At 33.5% G+C, this 20716-nt stretch overlaps 2 protein-coding genes across 7 annotated transcripts; one reads left to right on the plus strand and one right to left on the minus strand.

Annotated features, from left to right (window-relative positions):
- Positions 1-1404: 1404 nt before the first annotated feature.
- LOC107638315 (hyperosmolality-gated Ca2+ permeable channel 1.2) lies at positions 1405-8893 on the plus strand. 6 transcript variants are annotated; one of them, XR_015880906.1, is made up of 13 exons: positions 1405-1543; positions 2461-2808; positions 2909-3058; positions 3434-3569; positions 4106-4207; positions 5062-5178; positions 5272-5352; positions 5886-6226; positions 6321-6566; positions 7023-7347; positions 7509-7742; positions 8142-8541; positions 8682-8893. XR_015880906.1 is itself a non-coding variant. In XM_016341529.3 (12 exons), exons 2-12 carry the CDS (start codon positions 2495-2497, stop codon positions 8418-8420), a joined length of 2325 nt encoding a protein of 774 aa, XP_016197015.1. In that variant the 5' UTR covers positions 1405-1543; positions 2461-2494; the 3' UTR covers positions 8421-8893. The 6 variants fall into 6 exon arrangements, 3 of the variants coding, with proteins under 3 accessions (XP_016197015.1, XP_016197016.1, XP_088340260.1); XR_015880907.1 differs by having other exon boundaries at positions 1506-1663; XM_016341529.3 differs by having other exon boundaries at positions 8142-8893.
- Positions 8894-12425: 3532 nt separating this feature from the next.
- Positions 12426-16367, minus strand: LOC107638314 (putative serine/threonine-protein kinase WNK10). The gene is given in 8 exon segments (XM_016341528.3): positions 12426-12678; positions 12681-13415; positions 13508-13892; positions 13979-14136; positions 14502-14722; positions 14817-15044; positions 15700-15737; positions 15845-16367. Coding segments are annotated over 8 exon segments (1860 nt in total). The 5' UTR covers positions 15899-16367; the 3' UTR covers positions 12426-12637.
- Positions 16368-20716: the final 4349 nt, after the last annotated feature.

Genomic DNA, 20716 nt, shown 5'->3' on the forward strand with positions numbered 1-20716 from the left:
TGTAAAACACAAAAAATAATCAATATTTTTGGTATTCATACATCTATTCGACTATTCCCATTAACATTTAGCCTCGAAACCATGGTTTATTCAAAATAAATATTTATTGGTGAAAATTCAAGTGCAGTCGACTTCACGTGAAGTTGATATCTGAGAACCGTTAGATAATTTGACTGATTTGACTAAATTTTCATCTAACAATTCTCGAGCATAAACTTCACGTGAAGTCGACTACACCTGAGTCATTTACATATCTACAGGCTTACAAGTTTTCTTATCCAAACTGCCAACCGTTCGTTCTTTGATTAAAAAATAAAAAAGAATAAAAAAAAAAGTGCGAGCGTCCTGCGCAGCCAACGCATTATCCACACGGATACGCGGTACGGGTTTACTTGCTCTACGTCTCGCCACCTCATCTTTTAATATTTTTCTATTTATTTATTTAATTAATTAATTCCACCGAATTCACCGTCGCATTACATCTGGTTTAAATGTTTTAATTTAATACTTACATTCTTTTGATATGTGGCTCCATGGTACTTGCCTTGTCTGATACCTCCAGATATTTTATTTAATTTTAGAAGGGGTTTGAATCTTTGAACAATATATAATATTGTAATTGAAATTTTGATTTTAAAATATTTTATTTAATTTTAATAATTATATTACATTAGATATATTTCTATAATGTTTTATCTAAATATACAATAATATCTTAAGTCAGTTGTAAAAAAACTTTTAGTTAAAAATTTTAATTTTTAACAAAAATTTTAATTTTAAAATTAATTTTTTATTTTTTATTTTATTAAATATATTAAGTTTTATGCAAATTTTTTCAAAAAATTTAGACAAATCAATTATTATTATTTAATAAAACATATAATAATCCTTAAAATTTTTAAAAAATTTTATATTAATTTTTTTATATCGACAAATATAATGATATGAAAATTATTTTATCTAACGAAATAAAATTTTAAAAAATCATTTAATAATTAAAATTTATTAAAAAATTAAAAACAAAAATTCAAGTACAATTAACTTCGTGAAGTTAATAATTAAAAGTTAATAGATAAAAATTTAATTAAATTAGTCAAATTATTTAACAGTTCTTAACTATTAACTGTACGTAAAATTAATTGCAGATGAATTTTTACTAAAATTAAAATATCTTACTAAAATTTTTTGTTAACTTAAAAGTATCCAACAGACGACAAGGATAATGTTAGAGAGACAAAAAAAAATAGTCAAAATTTATCTTATTTAACATTTATTAATTATCACAATAATTAATAAATATTAAATAAAATAAATTATGACTGTTTTTTATTGATTTTCTTTACTTGCCAACGTTACCGATCCGACAGCAACGCTAGCCTATCATATCAAAAACTCAATCTAAATTGACTTTATTTCCCAAAATAAAAAAAGACTATATCATGACTTTGAATAATTGAGAAAGGTCTACACACAAAAAACACCAACACCACTCGCTCACTCATTCTCTGTGCTCTTCAACTAACTGTAATCGCATTAGCACAAGGTAAGAACCAACAGCCGCAACTGCCTCTTCCAGAAACCACGAGGACCTTCTTCTTCTTCTCTCAATTAAATCTCTAGTTCTAGCCTCGTCATTTTTTGAACTCAGTAGTGGCGTGTGTGAGTAAGTTTCGCTGCAAAACAAATAAAAAATAATAATAATAAAAATAATTGTTGCTTTGTTTGGTTTTAAAGCCATCCGAACTCAAATCACATCCTTTCATTGTTCTCTGCATCTTAATTTCTCTGCTCTTCTCGGAACTGGCCGTTGTGTTTGTACTCCTTCATTCTTATTATTTTCTGGAATCTTCGAATTGAAACTCTTCGAATTGGTTTTTTCTTTTTTTGTAAATTTGTTAGTACTAGTACTATGAAATGCTTGAGTACGATTGAAACTCTATGTTTATTATTCGAGTGGAATGTTTGTGACCTAGATGGATTGAATTGATGAAGTTTCTTTGTTTTGCTTTTGGTATTATAATTGAATCCAGTCGTAATTGTTTGTTATGAATTGGTGCAAACTCTCAATCTATGTTGCAGTCCAAAAAGTTATGTCTGAAGGTTTTAGAATTATAAATTTGACCCTCAGAATTTGAGAAAAAGGCGACAGAATAGTTCTTCTGCACAAATTCTGTTCATGTACATATGAAGGAGGACTAATATGCCATTCTTTTTGATGAATTTTTCATTTTTAAATGCTTGCTCTTAAAGGTATTGTCAATGTGAAAAACTTTTATTCAAGTTTTACTTGATGTCATGGCGATGAATGCTTAAGTTTCGAAATTTTAACATTGTATATAATCTTATTGGATAGTGGAAGTCAGGACCTTCTGCTAGTTTACCATGAATTTGGACTAGATTTGTGTTTTGTATGAATCTAACCCTTCTTATCAAATATTCATTTTCTTACTTTCATCTCAGGAAGGCATGCATTCGTTCTGCTAAAAGAAATAAAATGACTACACTTGGAGATATTGGGGTTGCAGCTGCCATAAACATTGGCAGTGCATTTCTTTTCTTTTTGGCTTTTGCTATTTTGAGGCTTCAACCTTTCAATGACCGTGTATACTTCCCAAAATGGTATCTGAAGGGTTTGAGAACAGACCCTGTACATGGAGGGGTATTTGTGCGCAAGTTTGTCAACCTTGATTGGAGAGCATATCTTGGATTTTTGAATTGGATGCCAGAAGCACTTAGAATGCCAGAACCTGAGCTTATTGACCATGCTGGATTGGACTCCGTTGTTTACTTGCGAATATACCTGTTAGGGTAATGCACAATTCTGTATTTCTGTGAATATATATACTACTTCAGCAAAGCATATTATATTTATGATATTTTCTGTTTTTATGTTTTTTTTTTTTTTCAGGCTTAAGATATTTGTTCCCATAGCATTCCTGGCTTGGATTGTTCTGGTTCCTGTCAATTGGACAAGTACTGGTCTAGAAGGAGCTAAGAACATAACTTCCAGTGACATTGATAAACTCTCTGTTTCAAATGTCCACAGTCGATCCGAAAGGTTTCGTATCAACCATTCAGTATTATTACATTTCTGCTAGTCCTTCTTGATGTTGTTAAGTAAATTGTATTAAACCATCCCTGAGGTTTAATATTCAACTAGTGCAACCTTATGTTCAATGCATACCTCAATTTCTTTGAATCTCTTATGTGGAGATATCAAAATTACCCTTTCTTCCATCGTAATCCCTATATTTAATCCTGAGGTAGCATCACTTAGTCCTCGAATCTCCATTCAAATTATTGCTAATTCTGTTTTTTGTGCACAATCTTAATTGTTGAAGTTGCGGAGTAACTTTGTGCATACCTAAATTATAATCATTCCTGATATGATGCCATGTTTGGTGCTCTATTAAAATGTTGTACATTGACTCAGGTTTTGGGGACACATAGTAATGGCTTATGCGTTTACCTTTTGGGTCTGCTATATATTGCTAAAGGAATATGAGAAAGTTGCATCAATGAGGCTGGAATTCCTCGCAACAGAGAAACGTCGTCCTGATCAATTCACAGTAAATAAATTTTACTTTAATTTATGTATATTTTCTGAGCAATTGTTTTATGTGTTACTACTTGATCATCTTTGGATATGAAGCAATGGAATTCTGATTTTAGATTCCATGTGTTCTAGGTGGTACTATAATTGTTAGATCTCAACCCAAGAGACCAGATTTGGTTTTGCTGCATTTGGTGGTCTTAGGTTTTTTTTTGGTTTTGATTACTGGTGCAAGTTAATTATTTTCATCTATAATGTCAGTAGCTTAATGTTCAATTAATAAGCAAAGTCAATGGTGATCCTTTTCTCTTTTTTGGCCTTTATTGATGGGAAAGGAATACAAGAAAGAAGTAATTAAAAGGAGTAGAGAGCAATAAAAATAAATTGCTTAAAATACAACATGACAGGTACAAAACAAGGTTTTAATGAAACAGATTTCTGCAGCTCTTAGGCATGTTGATACTTAAAGTTCAAGAAATTACAGCTGTAGTCTAAATTGTCATACACGATCTTTCATGTGTATTTTGCTTACATAAAATATATTATTGTCAGGTTCTTGTTAGAAATATTCCACCAGATCCTGATGAATCTGTAAGTGAGCTTGTCGAGCACTTTTTTATGGTGAATCATCCGGGTCACTATCTTACACACCAGGTTGGTTTTCCAGGGTACTTCAAGAATGATAATTTTTATTGTTGTTTTAAATATGCTGTTAGCCCTTTGGCTACCGTTTCAATCTTCATGTTTTTACCAGTACCACTACTTATCGTCAACAATAACTTCCTATTTAGTGATGAGGTAACGAATAGAATTCCTCATCAACATTGCAATGTGTGTGTATCTTTAACTGCCACATTATCACTCAAAATAGTAAGTTAAGATCGTGTACCAAATGTGGAGCTGTTAAAAAAAATAATAATAAGGGACCAAATTTGAGTTTTCAAGGGATCAAAGCTAAAGGTTGCTATAATTTTTGGGACCAAAAGAATTTGATGATATTTGTTCATTTATCTCGTTCTTTTTTATAGATGTGCATTAGGCGGGTTTCTTTTGGTTGGAATTCAACCTTTACTACAATCAATGTCTGGACTTCCAACTGCCATAAGATGGCCTCTTACAGTGTTTGACAATTTGAATTGAATTGAATTTTCTTTTTTAAATTAACTGTGACTACATTATTAGGGAGCATCTCAGATACACCCATAAAATTCAAGGGTACAGATACTCTTTTTATTTGTGGTTCAGGATTTGCCATATGTCTAATAAACTCAAGTTACTAATATTTTAAGATATCTTAAACTTCTGAATTGATCTTAACCCGTGATTATAAAAGTGGTACCAAACTACCAATACCTTCATAAATAAGGGTACCCAAGTGTTGTTCTATCGGTGGATCAGATTTCTTATGGGATAGAAAAATCAGTTAAATGTTTAATTACATGACATCATTTCACTCAATTTATGATAGAAATGATATGAATGTGGCAATTTGTCTGTTATGTATTCAGGTTATATATGATGCAAACACACTTGCAAAGTTGGTCAAGAAGAAGAAGAAACTGCAGAACTGGCTTGTCTACTATCGAAATAAACTTGAAAGAACTTCTAAAAGACCTGAAATGAAGGTATTTGGTTGTAAATTGATATGCTCTAAACTTTGGATCAAAACTCTCTTGGGAATTTCTTATATTTAGCTTTCTCTTCTATCATTGTACCAGACTGGTTTCCTTGGTCTTTGGGGGAAGAAAGTGGATGCCATTGATTATCATACCACTGAAATTGACAAGTTGTCAGAAGAAGTATGTGTTTCTCTTTCTACTTTGTTTTACTTTTGTCGAAATTTAGTAACGTCAATAGTTTGTTGATATACAAATTCTTCATGCTTATAAAATGAGAATCTGATTTTAGTTTTTCCTAGTTCGTATAATAAGCTACAGCATATTCTGTACTAGTATAATGACAACATAAATTATTGTATGTTTTCCTTGTAATATATACATCTGCTTCATTCTGCTTTTAAGCTGTTTTGGTTGTAGCTTTTATTTGTGCAGCTTTTCTCTCTTTTGTATAGTTTGGTACCTTTCTGATTGTTAACTTGAATTTGCGCAAATTAACTCTGAAAGAATTGAACTAAGGACCTTGTGCAACTCAATTTCACTTGAACTTGTTAGAGGTATAACCATTCATGTTACCCCTTCTTATTAGGTATCATGACAAAACCGATATATAAAGAAATTATGGTCATTTCTAAATGTGATTTTATTGGTTAGTTTTTCTTTCTCAAAGTATTGAGTTTGTGGTTAGTGTAATTTTAGTTGATCACTCCTTGCAGATAGCTTCAGAGAGGAAAAAAGTCACAGATGATCCAAAGTCTGTCATGCCTGCGGCATTTGTTTCATTTAAAACACGATGGGGTGCCGCTGTATGTGCTCAAACTCAACAAACTAGAAACCCAACACTCTGGTTGACTGAATGGGCTCCAGAGCCACGAGATGTATATTGGCGAAACCTGCCAATTCCATACTTTTCCCTCTCTGTCAGGAGGTTAATCATGGCTGTTGCTTTCTTCTTCCTCACTTTCTTTTTCATGATCCCAATAGCATTTGTTCAAACACTTGCAAGTATTGAGGGAATCGAAAGGACCGCACCATGGTTGAATCCACTTGTTACTGTGTGAGTCTAATCTCATATTTGGACCTCTGAAAACATGATCTCTCACATCACTATTCTATGGAATTTACTTATACAAACTTACATTTTTGTGCAGCCCTTTCATTAAGTCATTCATTCAAGGTTTTCTACCTGGGATCGTGTTGAAGCTTTTCTTAATCTTTCTTCCCACAATACTGATGATCATGTCCAAATTTGAAGGCTTTGGATCTATATCATCTCTTGAAAGGAGATCAGCTTCTAGATATTATCTGTTCAATTTTGTGAATATATTTCTTGGGAACGTACTCACTGGATCCGCATTTCAACAGCTGAACTCTTTCGTTCACCAACCAGCCAATCAGTAAGACATTCATAATAAAAGTTTTTCTTTGCAAGTTAATTTTTATATTGCAAGTAAGATAAACATGTCTTTGGTCAATATATTAGATTACTTCTCATTATATGAAATAGGCGTTTCTTGCTTCTGTAAACACACCTGCTATTTGAGAATCGTTGTTTTGTGTTGTTTTGTTCACCATGAAATAATCTGTTAGAAATCAGGATATAACCATGTCATATCAAAGAGTCTCAAATATAAATAGATGCTAATATTCCTCTCATGTAAGATACATCACATAAGAGTAATATACTCTCCCTCATCAGCTAAGTTACTGTTTACTCTATTATTTCATGATTACTCGTGGATTTTAATAGTCTTGGTCAATAATTTCCCTTACCTAATTGTTAAAGCTCGTATACTTATATTGCATTAGCATATGTCGGTAACATTAAACACTTGCTGCATTTTTTCTGGCAGATATCCTATAACAATTGGCACTGCGATTCCTTTAAAAGCAACTTTCTTTATAACTTATATCATGGTTGATGGATGGGCTAGTATAGCTGCAGAGGTTTTGATGTTGAAGCCACTTATTTTTTATCACCTGAAGAACTTCTTCTTGGTTAAAACCGAGAAGGACAGGGAAGAGGCCATGGATCCTGGAAGTATCGGTTTCAACACGGGAGAGCCCCGAATACAATTGTACTTTCTGTTGGGGCTAGTATATGCTGCAGTTACACCTGCTGTACTTCCCTTCATAATCATTTTCTTTGGACTTGCCTATGTAGTTTTCCGTCATCAGGTATCGAATCGTTGATAACCGAAGTTTTATAGATCTGTTCATGATTTCTGTGATATTAATAGTTAATTAAGACTGCAAACAAATTAACATGAAATTTTATATTGTAATATATACACTATCTTTCTGATATATTAAGACAAAGATATCTCTTCCAATTGTAGATCATCAATGTTTATAATCAGGAGTATGAGAGTGGTGCACAATTCTGGCCTGATGTCCATGGCCGTATTGTGATCGCATTGACGGTGTCACAGATAGTTCTGATGGGACTCCTCACAACAAAAAAGGCTGCTTCGTCGACGCCTTTTCTCATTGTGCTTCCAATACTGACCATATGGTTTTATCGGTACTGCAAAGGCCGATTCGAACCTGCATTTGTTAAGTTTCCATTACAGGTAATGTTTATTTGTTCCTTTTACTTGTTAGTATTTGTTTCCAGTGTATCACTGATGGTGAAGTCATTGTTTCTATTATTGACTGATCATTTATTAGAACTCCATAAAATCATTGGGGCGTAATTGTTTTTAATATGTTGTGATCAATGTCTAAGCAATGATATAATGTAAAACAATTTTATATTGTCAACTAATAAAATTTGAGGAAAACTATATATCATGATAGATGGTTATATATCACCATAGATCAAACTTAATGACATCCAAACAAGTACTTAATGTAACTACAGAACTGATTCGAACTCATCAAATATTCTAGTTAGTGAATTGAGATCTACAAGTTTGCCATTTGATGAAATGCTGATTTTCCTTCTTGTGTGTGCAATAATTTTTCAATAGGAAGCAATGATGAAAGATACATTAGAAAAAGCAACAGAACCTCACCTGAACCTGAAAGGCTATCTACATAATGCTTACATACACCCAGTTTTTAAGGACAGCATGGACGACGAGGATGACGATGACGATACGTTTAGCAACAACTGGGACACTGAGAGTATGACAGTGCGCACAAAGCGGCACTCACAAAGGCACACGCCGTTGCCGAGTAGAATCAGCGGCACATCGTCTCCGCCTCAATCTCCGTTTGCCGGTGATGGCCTCCAAAATGAACCCTGAATCAGTGAATGGTCCAAGGAATCAGAAATGTCATCATCAATTGTACATTAGGCGTTTTGTTGAGTAAGATGGTAATCTCTTGTAGAAAAAGTAGGTCGAAATGTAATGTATTTCTAGTTTGGTGAAAATTCAGATAACTTCACATGAAGTTGATAACTGAGAGTTGTTAAATAATTTGATTGATTTAACTAAATTTTCATTTAACGGCTCTCAATTATCAACTTCACGTGAAGTTGACTGCACTTGAGTTTCCACTTTCAGGTTTTGTCGCGTAAATAACAAATTTGCTTGCTTTATAGAACAAAAAAGCACCGCAATTGTAGAAGTTGGAAAAACCTATATAGTATCCAAACTTCAGAATTTCTTGTCATTAAGTTGTTTAGCACTTTCTTAATACCTTTGTATTCTTTAGCGAATGTTAAATAATAATTAATAAAATTATTAATTATATTTGTACTTATTAATCATAGAAAGTACTGCAAAATTATCACAGTCTCTACTATCTGAATAAGTATTTGCAAAATATTCATTCTTCCAACCTTATCAAACTAAGAATTAAGAACGACTCGTATCACAACTGATCTAAAAATTTAGATCTTATTACCTCAAATACTCTTCAGAGGTATGAAGAATGTATAAAAATGAAGGAAATAAAAGATGTATAGAAATGAGAGAAATAAAGAACTTAAGAAAAATAATTAAAAGCAAATGAGCAGCAATTCGGTAAATTTGGTACAGAGATCATCCAACTAAAAAAAATATAAAGATCTAATTATAAATTTGATAAAATTATAGGATCTAATATAATAAAATTTTTATTTATTTAATTTATTCTTCTCTTTTCTTACTATTATGTATCTTCCTATTGTTCATCGTTGTTCATTTTTCCACTCTTATCTTATTATTATTATTATTATTATTATTATTATTATTATTATTATTATTATTATTTTCTAAAAAAATGATTTAAATAAAAAAATCCATTGAACAATAGTATTGACTTTTTTGGGTAAAAAAAAATTCAATAGTCAATACCAAAAATAAACATACAGAATATCTTCTTTGTATTTGTCCTTTTAATTATTAATGAGGTAATGACCAAATTAGTACCCGAAAGATTCAAACGCTGATATTTTGGTACCTGACTTTTGTTATTGACAAAATAGTCTCTAAAAAATTTTAAAATTTAACAAGCGTGTCTCCGAACTCGCCGGAACAAATCTCCGGCAAACACAATGCTGACATGGCCACCGTATTTTGGTGACATGGCAAACCACCGCCCAAACCCTAAGCTCTCCCTCCCCAACGCAAACTCCCCCTCCATCTCCCTCCCCATCGCAACCCTCCCCTACCCAACGTAGCCCCCCTCCCCTCCCCCTCCATCCCCATCCCCATCGCAGCCTCCCAACACACTCTTCCCTTCCCTTTCTCTCCCCATTGCAGCCCCCTTTCCTTTTCCTCTTCATCGCTGCTCCCTTTCCTCTCCCTCCCATCGCAGATCATATAAAGGCACAGATAGAAGCATGCACAACAGAACATAATATCACAATTCAAATTACAATCTACCAATACTATTTGTGTTTCTTTCCAAATGTATTACACTATTCCATCAATTACATTTAAAAAAAGAAGAAAAAGAAAAAATCCACCTACAAACCCCCAAATTTCTTACCAAGATGATCATGTAAAGCACTCTTATCAATCCCTTGGTGATGGTAACTCTTGCAAACAGTAAAAATACGTTCTGCACTAACAATCCCACCAAATTCACAATGACCAACACACCCACAATAACCGTGAAAAACTGCATAAACGAGTTCTGTGTATCAATTGCTATAATAAGCAAAACCAAGAAAATCATGAAGACAAAGTTACAGATGAACATCAAAAGCGTGACCCAGAGGTAAGTGATGAACAAACGCTTGAAGATTTTGGGGATTGCAGAGATGGTAGAGGAAAAGGAGACAGCTTTGTTAGTGTAGAGGAAAGTGACGGTAAAGATGGCGGCGACGGTGGAGAGGAGAGAGAAGGCGAAGAAGAAGAAAAGGTAACAGATTTATGAGATATTCAGGAATTGTAGCTTCTTCAGATTCTCGTTCTATTCTTCTCTGATCTAAGAGAGAGAATCGAAAATTTTGGTTTGTAGTTGCTTTGAAAGGATGGAATTTTGAGATATTAGATTGTTGTTCTTTTTTATTGCAGAAATGAGATGAGATGAGATGAGATGTATGAGAGGGAGGGAGAGGGAAGGGGGCTGCGATGGAGAGGGAAAGGGAAAGGGAAAGGGGGCTACGATGAGGGAGGGGGAGAGATTAGGGTTTGGAATAATATTTTTAATTATAAATTCCAACTCAAAATAAATTTCTCTTGTCAGCAAAAACCGGTGAACACCTAGGCATCTTACTCGCCGGAGCCATGGTCCGGTAAGCACCAGGACATGCTTGACAAATTTTTAAAACATTCAGGTACTATTTTGTCAATAACAATAGTTAGATACTAAAATGTCAGCGTTTGAATCTTTCGGCAACTAATTTGGTCATTACCTCATTATTAATTTTTTCAACTATAAGATTTGACAATAAATTTTTTTTTGAAGAGAAAAATGATACGTACTTTAAATATTTGTGATATGAAGAGTTCAAGTATTATTTGGTAGTTATTAGTTTATATTTTTAAATAATAAAATTTTTAATTTAATTTCATATATTTTGATTTTATTTATTTAGTTATTAGATTGAATTTTATGTTAATGGATTTAGATTTTTTTTATTTTAAACTAATAGAGATTATAAATACCTCTTAAACTATTATAGGCATCATAGAGTGATTACAGGTGTGAAAATTTTTCTTTTTAGTTTCGTGATGAAACTATAGTGTGGACAAATGAGGTTGAATGAGTTTCTCTCCTATTGCATTAGGGAATTGGGTAGAAGATTGAGTGATTCCTTCGATTCAATTCTCAAACTATGGTATGGATGAGTTAGGTTGAGTGAGTCCTTTTTTGCCGCATTAAGAAATTTGATAAAAAGTAAAAGAGGTAGATACCAAATCGGTACTCGAAAAATTCTGACGCCGATAAAATGGTACTTGACTTTTGTTTTTGACAAAATAGTCCTTAAATGATTTTAAAATTTGACAAGCGTGTTCTTAAGCTCGCTGGACCATATTTTAGACGAAAAGAATGTTGAGGTAACCATCGAAAAATTTAAGGTAGAATTTTTAATTAATTATCCAGTCCAAGCTGAAAAATCCAAAATCCTCCTTATAAACCCTAATCTCCTTCCCTTTCCCCTCCGAACCTCAATCCCCCTTCCCCAACGCACTCCTTCACACTCTCAATGTATTCTTCCCAAAACAACAGTGGAACTCAACCTTCTCAGTCTTACAGAGCCGCTGTCGCCAATACCGCACGGTTGCCATCTCGTCACCGAGTCTTCTGCGTCCGCTAGTTCCTTTGTCGTCTCCTCAGTGTCATCTCGTCGGTCTGTGCTTCGCAGTGGCTCGCTTTCCTCTTTGTGGTCAAGCATAAGAACAGATGCACATAGCAGCAACATCTCACTCATTGGCCTCGTCTCTGTCACCTTTGTTTGCTGCTCACCACCAGTCACCGCTCGTATCTGCTCGCTTCTCGCTGCCAGCAAAGTGACAATTAGATCCTCGATTATTTCAATCTTGGATTAATTAACCCTAGAAGAAAAAAAAATATCAAGTAGGTCTTACACGATGGTAAATAACAGACATATATATCCTTCTGTCAATGGATAGTACAAAACGAAACAAAATTATCCATGTATTTCATTATCTACGGTAGTGTGTGTCCCATTGCTGTCGCATGAACATAGAAACAATATAATTTTAGACAGCAATGTATTTATTATTTTTTAAATTTTCATATAACATTTATTAATTGTTCTCTATTTATTAAAAATCCTACCAAAACAGGTAAAATTTCGCTCCAAAAGTTATTATCTACATAACCACCTTTCATAAATAGACACATTAAAGTTGTTAACCATATATATAAGCACCACCATTAAATTTTACGTGATGAATTGATGGAAGAACATTACGTATCCACTGTTTGCTATCGTAAAAGACTAAATTGGTACTTTTTTTTATCAGAGACTAATTAGTTCGAAGTCGAAATCTTCAGGACCTAACTATCACTATACTTTTAAAAAATACAGGGTAAAAAAGAACTCGGGGAAAAAATCATCTTAGTGCATCATATAACTGATATTTTCTTCCTTGTAATCCACCTCCGTTTGGCGTTTTCTATGGCGTCCTCCCTCATCTTCACGAGCTCACGAAAACATTGGTGATACTGCGTTTCAATTGCATCAAGCTCCAGCTGTAGCTCGTTTGAATTATCTATGCCGGCTAGAGTAACAGAACATATGCTTGACACGTCAAAGTTTTCGAATGCACTGCATTGTGAATTGATAACGCCTGCTGATTTCTCTGATTGGTCAACTTCATTCTTTTGTTCATTATCATCTTGAGCACAGAACCCGGCATCTGAATTGGTATTGAAGCCATTGGAACATTTGCAGCATCCGTCCATACTAAAGCTATCATGCTCTTCACTCTTCGAATATAAAGCAAATGTAGTTCCATACTCTGATGAAATCTCTGACATAACAGATTCTTGTATATAATGATTTTCTCCATCATGATGTAAGCGAACAGAATCATCTTGGATTGCTTTTGTATCAAAAACACTTGATAGTGATGGCCACTGGCAACTTGATGTTCCACAGCTCCGAAGTTCTTCCAAAGGCTTGTACAAGTGATCTTTTTCAGATGACAAGTTGAGAGAGGAATGAGAGGAAGGTTTCCAGTTGGGCATGAGCTTCAGAATCATGTTTTGTATTAGCTCAGCAATCACAGTTACATCCTCCTTCGCAAGTTCCAGGTGCTCAACCATCTCCACAGCAATTGAGTTGGCCGTGTCAGAATGGGTATAAAACGGAAAATGGATATTCCTTGCTCGACCTACAAAAACACATAGTATAGGGCATGAATTCAGGGTTATGGTGATTTTCTTCATGATTAGATTAGCACAAGAAGTTCTCAATATCAGTTACCGCATGCATCCGCAATTCGCAGGGTAAGTGAAATTGTACTGTTGGCAGTTTTCTCCCCTCTTAACCGGAATTCGTTTTTCTGAGTCACCTGCAGAAGATCGAACACTGAAACTAAGGAAGTTTCTTCAATACTACTCACAGAGGAACCATGTGAAGTATGCCTGGAGCTTGAGTCTGTCTCCATAGGACAAGGCTCAGATATTGGCGGATTAGTCAGCTGCAGTAGTGTATCATGATTGATCTCCTTCGGGCTTTCAGCAACAAGGAATGGGTCTTTCAACAGTTCAGACGCCGGCAGTCGCATAGCTGCTGGAACTAGACACTTCTCAATAAATTCTCTCAATTTCAAATCATGTACTTTAGCCAGAGCGGCAGGCTTTATACCCTGAAAGTAATCAATGTGAGATAAATTTATAGAAAGATAAATCATTAGATACATATGTAACATTAAAACCATAAATGCAGACTTACAGAAGTAACTTTCTTATATATCTGTGCCGGATTTCTACATTCACTATATGGGTATTCACAGGTGACCATTTCCAACACACACATGCCAAAAGAATATATGTCAATAAGTTCATTATATTGTTCTTCATAAAGTTCCGGTGCCATAAATTCCGGCGTGCCTGCACAAAGTTAACAACTTGAGCCCGGTTTGGTAAAATTTTTTGGACAGGCTTTTGTGTTTGGTAAATTAAAAAGATCGTGTACTTGAGGTTTTAGATTTCAACAGCTAAAGGTGTTTTAGAAAAAAGTCTAATATAACCTTATATAATAATGAATATCTAGATCTATTCTTACTCTTTATCATATTTATGTCTATTAAATTGATTTTAAATGTTAAATTTTTGTAACTTGTAATTTTTGAAAGTAATTTTTATTTTGAAAAGTTAAAGTTTTACTTTTACCAAACCTGGTCTTTAGTCATCATCATGTTGATAGCTAATTCCGATTTAATCCAAGCAACCCCAACAAGGACAAACATTATTACCTATAACACTCTGAGCAAGAGGCTGCTGCATCACAACTGCCAATCCAAGATCTCCAATCTTAACACGTCCTGTATTACCGTTGACGAAGATGTTATCACATTTCAGATCCCTATGAATTATCGGCGGATTATGGCCATGCAGATAGCATAATCCTCGAAGAATCTGCCTCAACCAATTCTTCATGGCTTTCATATCAATGTTCTTGTGTTTCTTTCTGTATCTAAACATCAAGAAAGAGCATATCTTAAACAATTACGAAATCGAGTGCCGAAAAAAAGGATAACTGTAGATCAATAGGATCACTTAAAACTCACTGCCTCAAACTGCCAGAGGTAAACAACTCGGTGATGATGTTGATAGTCCGGGACTTTTCATTGACCCAAGAATTGTAGAATTTGATGATATTCTCGTGTTTCAATGACTTGAGGAAATGAACCTCAGAGTACAATCTTTCCAATTGTTGCGGTGATTGCAAAACATCCTCCACGTTGACTTGGTTCCACGCCACTTCTATTCCATCTACTTCATCAAACGCCTTATATCTACACAACAAGGCAAAACCAATATAACGGACAAATTCATCAAAAACATAAAATTTAAACTAAAATTAAAAAAAAAAAAAAAAAAAAAAGTAAAGTATCGTTTTTGTCCCCAACGTTTGTGGGTAAGTCTTATTTGTATCCCTAACGTTTAAATCGTCCTATTTGTATTTTTAACGTTTATAAAAGTGATTTAATGTTATTCTACTATCAATTATACTAACAAATCAAATTATATTTTTCAATTATTCTCACTTGGATGTATTCATTCTCAATTAGGTCTCACTTGGATGTGTTCGATTTTAATATTATACCCACTATTTGTGTTTAGATTCAATTATGTCCCTGAATTATGTAAATGTTATAGGAATTAGTTTCAACTTTTGATGAGCTATTTTTCAGAGTAGATCATCGATTCTATCCCAGACATTTGTATTCTAACTTTAAAAAAAATTTTAAAACTCAAACTAAAGCGCTTATGATATGTAACGACAGGTACAATTAAATCACTTTTACAAACGTTAGAGATACAAATAGGACGATTTAAACGTTAGGAACACAAATAGGATTTACCCCAAATGTTAGGGACAAAAACGATACTTTACTCCAAAAAAACAATTATTAGCATAACGAGAGAAAGTGAGAGGGGAATTCATACACAGTCTTGAACGCTCCTTTCCCCAACAATTCATCATACTGAAAGTGATTTAAACCAGTAAAAATGACAGATTGAATACAATATACCAAGAAATTAAGTCCAATAGAGCAAACAGAAAAAGACAGAAAACAATGAAGAAACGTACCCGTACATATCGCGCAGTTGGATCTTTCTCCACAACGCCAGCCTCGGAATCCATTTTGGAAAAGGAAAACGAAAAATAAAAACAGCAACAATTGATTTTCTGCTTTTTACGATTACTAATTTTCCGGTGCGGCGAACCCTAGGGCTAAAATTAAAGGGTCACAAGGCACAGAATTGGGATGAGAGGGAAGAAATCCGTTCAGAGAAAGCCTCGGAAGCGATGGAGTAGGAATCGAACTCCGATCGGAAGTGGAATGGGTAACGGAGGAGGGAGATGGCGATGGCATTTGGGAACGGGGATTGGGATCGAAATTGCATGGCAGAATGGCAGGAACTGGGGTTGTGATGAGTGGAGAGCGGCATGGTGGTGATCATACTGAACCGGAATTGAGCCATGGATGGACCTTCTGCATCTTCAGAACAAACCGCTGCAAACTCACACACGATAGTGGCAAACGCTATCTGGTTATTTTGACTTCAAACTGCGACCTGGTTTCCCGAAGACTGAAGCTGACTTCAATAACACTCTATGCTTATTTTTACTTTTAAACTTAAAAAGTTTCCAGCAAGGTTCTGTAAAGGGGTGACGATGCGGGGTATGGTCGGTTTTTGTCCTATTCAATTTTGTCTTATAGTAAAAATTTGTAGTTTACTATCCGCAAAAAACAAATAATACTGGGAGTAAAAATTTTTAACTCGTATTTGTGGGTATCTGATCCACTCTTATTCACTCTTATAAAAATTAAATAATATTTTAATTTTTATATATTTATATATAAATTAAAGCACAAATTTAAAATTTATAGATAAATTAAAATATAAACATAAAATTCATATAATATCAGTAATTTAAATAATTTGAAATTAAAAAAAAATTAGTGTTACATTACTATAAATTTAATACTATAATAAAAAAATTACAATAATAAATATAAAAGAGTCTTCAATCTTTATTTTTATCACTTTTTACGTTTTTATCATTAAAAATTTGTAAATCAAGATTTAAAATTAAAAATTAAAATAGATAATAATTAATAAATTAATTGGTACTATGTAAAAAATTAATATAAATGAAGATTAAATAATATATTATTTTTATTCTCTAAAAGTGACTACAATCAACTTCGGTCACACATCAAAATTTCAATTATGTCTTATTTAAACTTTTTGCGATGAGGAAAAATTACACGACTACTTGTATTAAAAGCAGATTCAGAAACAACAGTAGATACCGGAATAACATATATATCCTTAACTATTTTTGCAAGACTTTAAATTTCATCTGATTGTTCTTCCACAATTTCAAAATATTAAAGTTATGATCATTTGGAGGATGAATTTTCTCCTCAAAATAATGATCAAATTCAACATTCACGTATGAATCCCTTATCATTTTTTTTCTTTTAAGATACACCGTATAATCATCACCCCCAAATAGATTTATATTTCTACTTTAATCAACTTCTTTTGTACCAATACCAACACCTTCATGTGACATATTAGAACTCATTTTTTTGAGTGTATTTATTAGCCAACTCATTATACAACTGATAAATTTTATCAATTTCTTTAAAACATTCTGTTGGATCTAAATATATTTTCTCAAATTAAAACTCAACTCCAATTATCTTGTACTTATTAAGGTCTAAAACAGCAACAATACCCATAATATTATGAATTTTATTTCAATATTTTTTAAATTTTTTTTTCATGTTAGATGTCATATTAGCAATTAACTGATTAGTAATAATTTTTCATTCACCCAATAACTTTTATTTTATAAATTAGAGTAAAATAAAGATTAGTAGTCAAAAATTTAAATTTTAGAAATCCAGAAATTTAAAAAATTTTCATTCATCCAAGTGATCAAATCATTGTTTATGTTAGACCAATTGAAAAAAAAAAAAAGTATAAGATCAAATGCTTAAATCAGTCAACTTTAAACAATTTTATTTAATAATTATTAATTTTAAATTTTGTTAAGAGTTAAAATTTGAATAATTAGTAATAAAGGAATTTTGAATAATAAGAATTAGTAAAGTAACTGTCCCTAATCGTGTATATACCTCTTTTGTATCGCATCAATGTTCTCGTTCATGTAAACTTCTACGATCGCGTCCCAACTTTCCTCAAGCTATTGTCATTGTTTACCTCCACCCAAAAAAAATCCAAAAAATGAGGAAATAAACATTCACTTTTGAATAGAAAAGACAAATAATATAACTAAAAGAAACATCCAATCTCGAATAAAAGAAAAATCTAATCTCTAATAAAAGAAATATCTAATCTCATATGGAGCTTTATATCTAGTTTCAGAACCCGAAACAAGAAAGAAACATCCACAAAATAAAATAAATATCTATTAATTTTTGGAGGAGTTAAACCCCAAAGTAGTCTTTGAGATTCACGATTTACACCAATTTAGTCGCTGACTTACCAATTGCACCATTTATGTCCCTGACTTTGTAAAAATTGCACCAAGATCGTTCTTAGCCACATCTTCGGACAAATGAATGAACGCCGGCAGTGACTTGGCACTGAGAAGCCACGCCCGCCCGCCCAACCTTCTTTCTTTCTTCTCTTCTTCTCTGAAACCCAGCCCAGCCCGCAGACTTCCACACCAACCTTCCGTCCGTCCGTCCGTCCGTCCCTACCGCCGGCGACCACCGTCGCTAACCTCCCTCCTCCCTTCTTCCTTTTCTTTCTTTCCTATTTCTCCATTTCTTTTCTCCTGTACGCAACACTCCTGTTCGTGGCGCCATCTCTGTCTGCACCTTCCAGTTCTGGTGAAAACTACCAGCGGCGGCGAAACTCTCTGCCGCTACGACACTACCTCCGCTCCTTACGCTATCTTCTTTTTTCACTCCTCAACGCAGGTTCCATTCCATCCTCTGTGTCTGTTTCTTTTTTTTTTTCTAATTATTTTTTTATTTCAGTGCCTCTTGATTCTGCTTTTACTGATCTTGTTAGACTTAGGATAGTTGATTATTTGTGTTTCTGGACTGAATGTGTATTGGCTGGTTGAAATTTTTGGGTTGATTGATGCTTACATTAAACTGAAATTGCTGTTTATGAATTCTGCATACAACCTGTTCGATAAATTGACTGAAAGTTAAATCTTATGTCTGATCATCATAGGCTTCAAATTTTATTTTCATTAGGCATTGTAACTCATATTGTGCAGTTTTCTATAAGTTTTTATGATGATTGAGATTGAATTTTGGTTATGCACTTGGTGAATGTTCTTGCTTAACACCAAATTGAACTGAAATTTTAGAATTCATTTCTTGTTTGGTGTTATATGTTAAGTGCATACAGAGTTAGCAAGTGAATTGATGATATTGCGTATCCATGTAGTTGTTGAACATAAATGATCATATACACAATCACATGAAGGTGACGATGCCATGCTAGAAATTGGGATTAAAACTAGGTATAGGGACCACATTGGGTCAAACAGTTTCAATTGCCACCTCAGCTTGTCGTTATCTACGCCAGCGTGGCTTCTCAGTGCCAGGTCACTGCCGGCGTTCATTAATTTGCTCGTAGATGTGGCTAGGGACGACCTTGGTGCAATTTTTACGAAGTCGGGGACATAAATGGTACAATTGGTAAATCAGGGACTAAATTGGTGCAAACCGTGAATTTTAGGGATCACTTTGGGGTTTAACTCATCTTTGGAGTGGTGCAGTTTGAAGGCGCGACAAAATTGAAAAAGGAGGCACTAGGCAGTAGAGGTAAAGGGAACGGTGTTGACACGATGACAGGCGTGTTCAGGCACGACGATAAAGATAGACGACGAACGGCGCGACACAATAGCGACACTTGACAAGAAGAACATGGCACAACAGCAGTGACACGACAAGGAAAAAAAAAGGCGGTGACACTGAAGTGCGTTGATGACGATAAGGATGACGGTGTGATGGAAAATGAAGAGTAAAACGATTGTGGTAAAAGAAAGAAAAAATAAAAGGTGAAAAGTGAAATTAGAATTGTGATGGATAAATAAAGTGAAAATTTTTTTTTATTTTAGTGAGCCTGGAACCAAGAAAATATTAGACCATTTTAAGGGAGCTTAATAAACTTTCTTATTCAATCCAATAGAATTATAATCAATATGTGTCCACTTGGCCAACTTAGTCGGACCACGAATTTTATGACCTGCAATTGATCCGACCTGTGTGGCAAACAATGATTTGTCATCCCACTACTTCTAATATAAAGATATCTATAAACTTAATAACTACTTTTACGTAAGATAACTCTCTAAATATTAGGAGAATACCAATTCATTATTACAAGAAAAAAATTTTTACCATAATGATTAAATCATTACTTTTTATATAAATATTTCATTAACTTTAGGTATTTTTTAATCCTAATTTCCTTTTAATCGATTAAAATTCTTATTAATATAGACATCAAAATCCGTCATAAATATTTCTTATTATCCTTTGAAGTTGACACGAAACTACATTCAAGTCACCTTATTTTTTTAAAAGAACTACCTTGAATTTGGGGAGTTGTTCCTTATTACATCCTCAAGATATTTTAAGACAATTAACATATATATTCGGGAGTTTAAATTGAATTAGTTGGAAATTAAACGAACAAGTTGATTCCTATTTAGATTAGTGAAATTAAAGAAAATAATAAACAAAATATCTAAGCTTGATCACGTGTGCAAATAAACACCACAGTTTACTATATTTTTACAATAAATATAAAAAGGAAAAGTTTAGGGGACCAGCAACTTTATCAAATTTTAACTAGTATGTAACCAGTAAAAAAAGTGAACCATTGGATGAAATTTCACACCAATCTCATACCATTAAAATCATCATTAATAATTATTTAATGGCTATAAATCACA

This window comes from Arachis ipaensis, chromosome B4 (genome assembly GCF_059453495.1).
Source record: "Arachis ipaensis isolate K30076 ecotype BB chromosome B4, ASM5945349v1, whole genome shotgun sequence".
NCBI classification, from domain to species: Eukaryota; Viridiplantae; Streptophyta; class Magnoliopsida; order Fabales; family Fabaceae; genus Arachis; species Arachis ipaensis.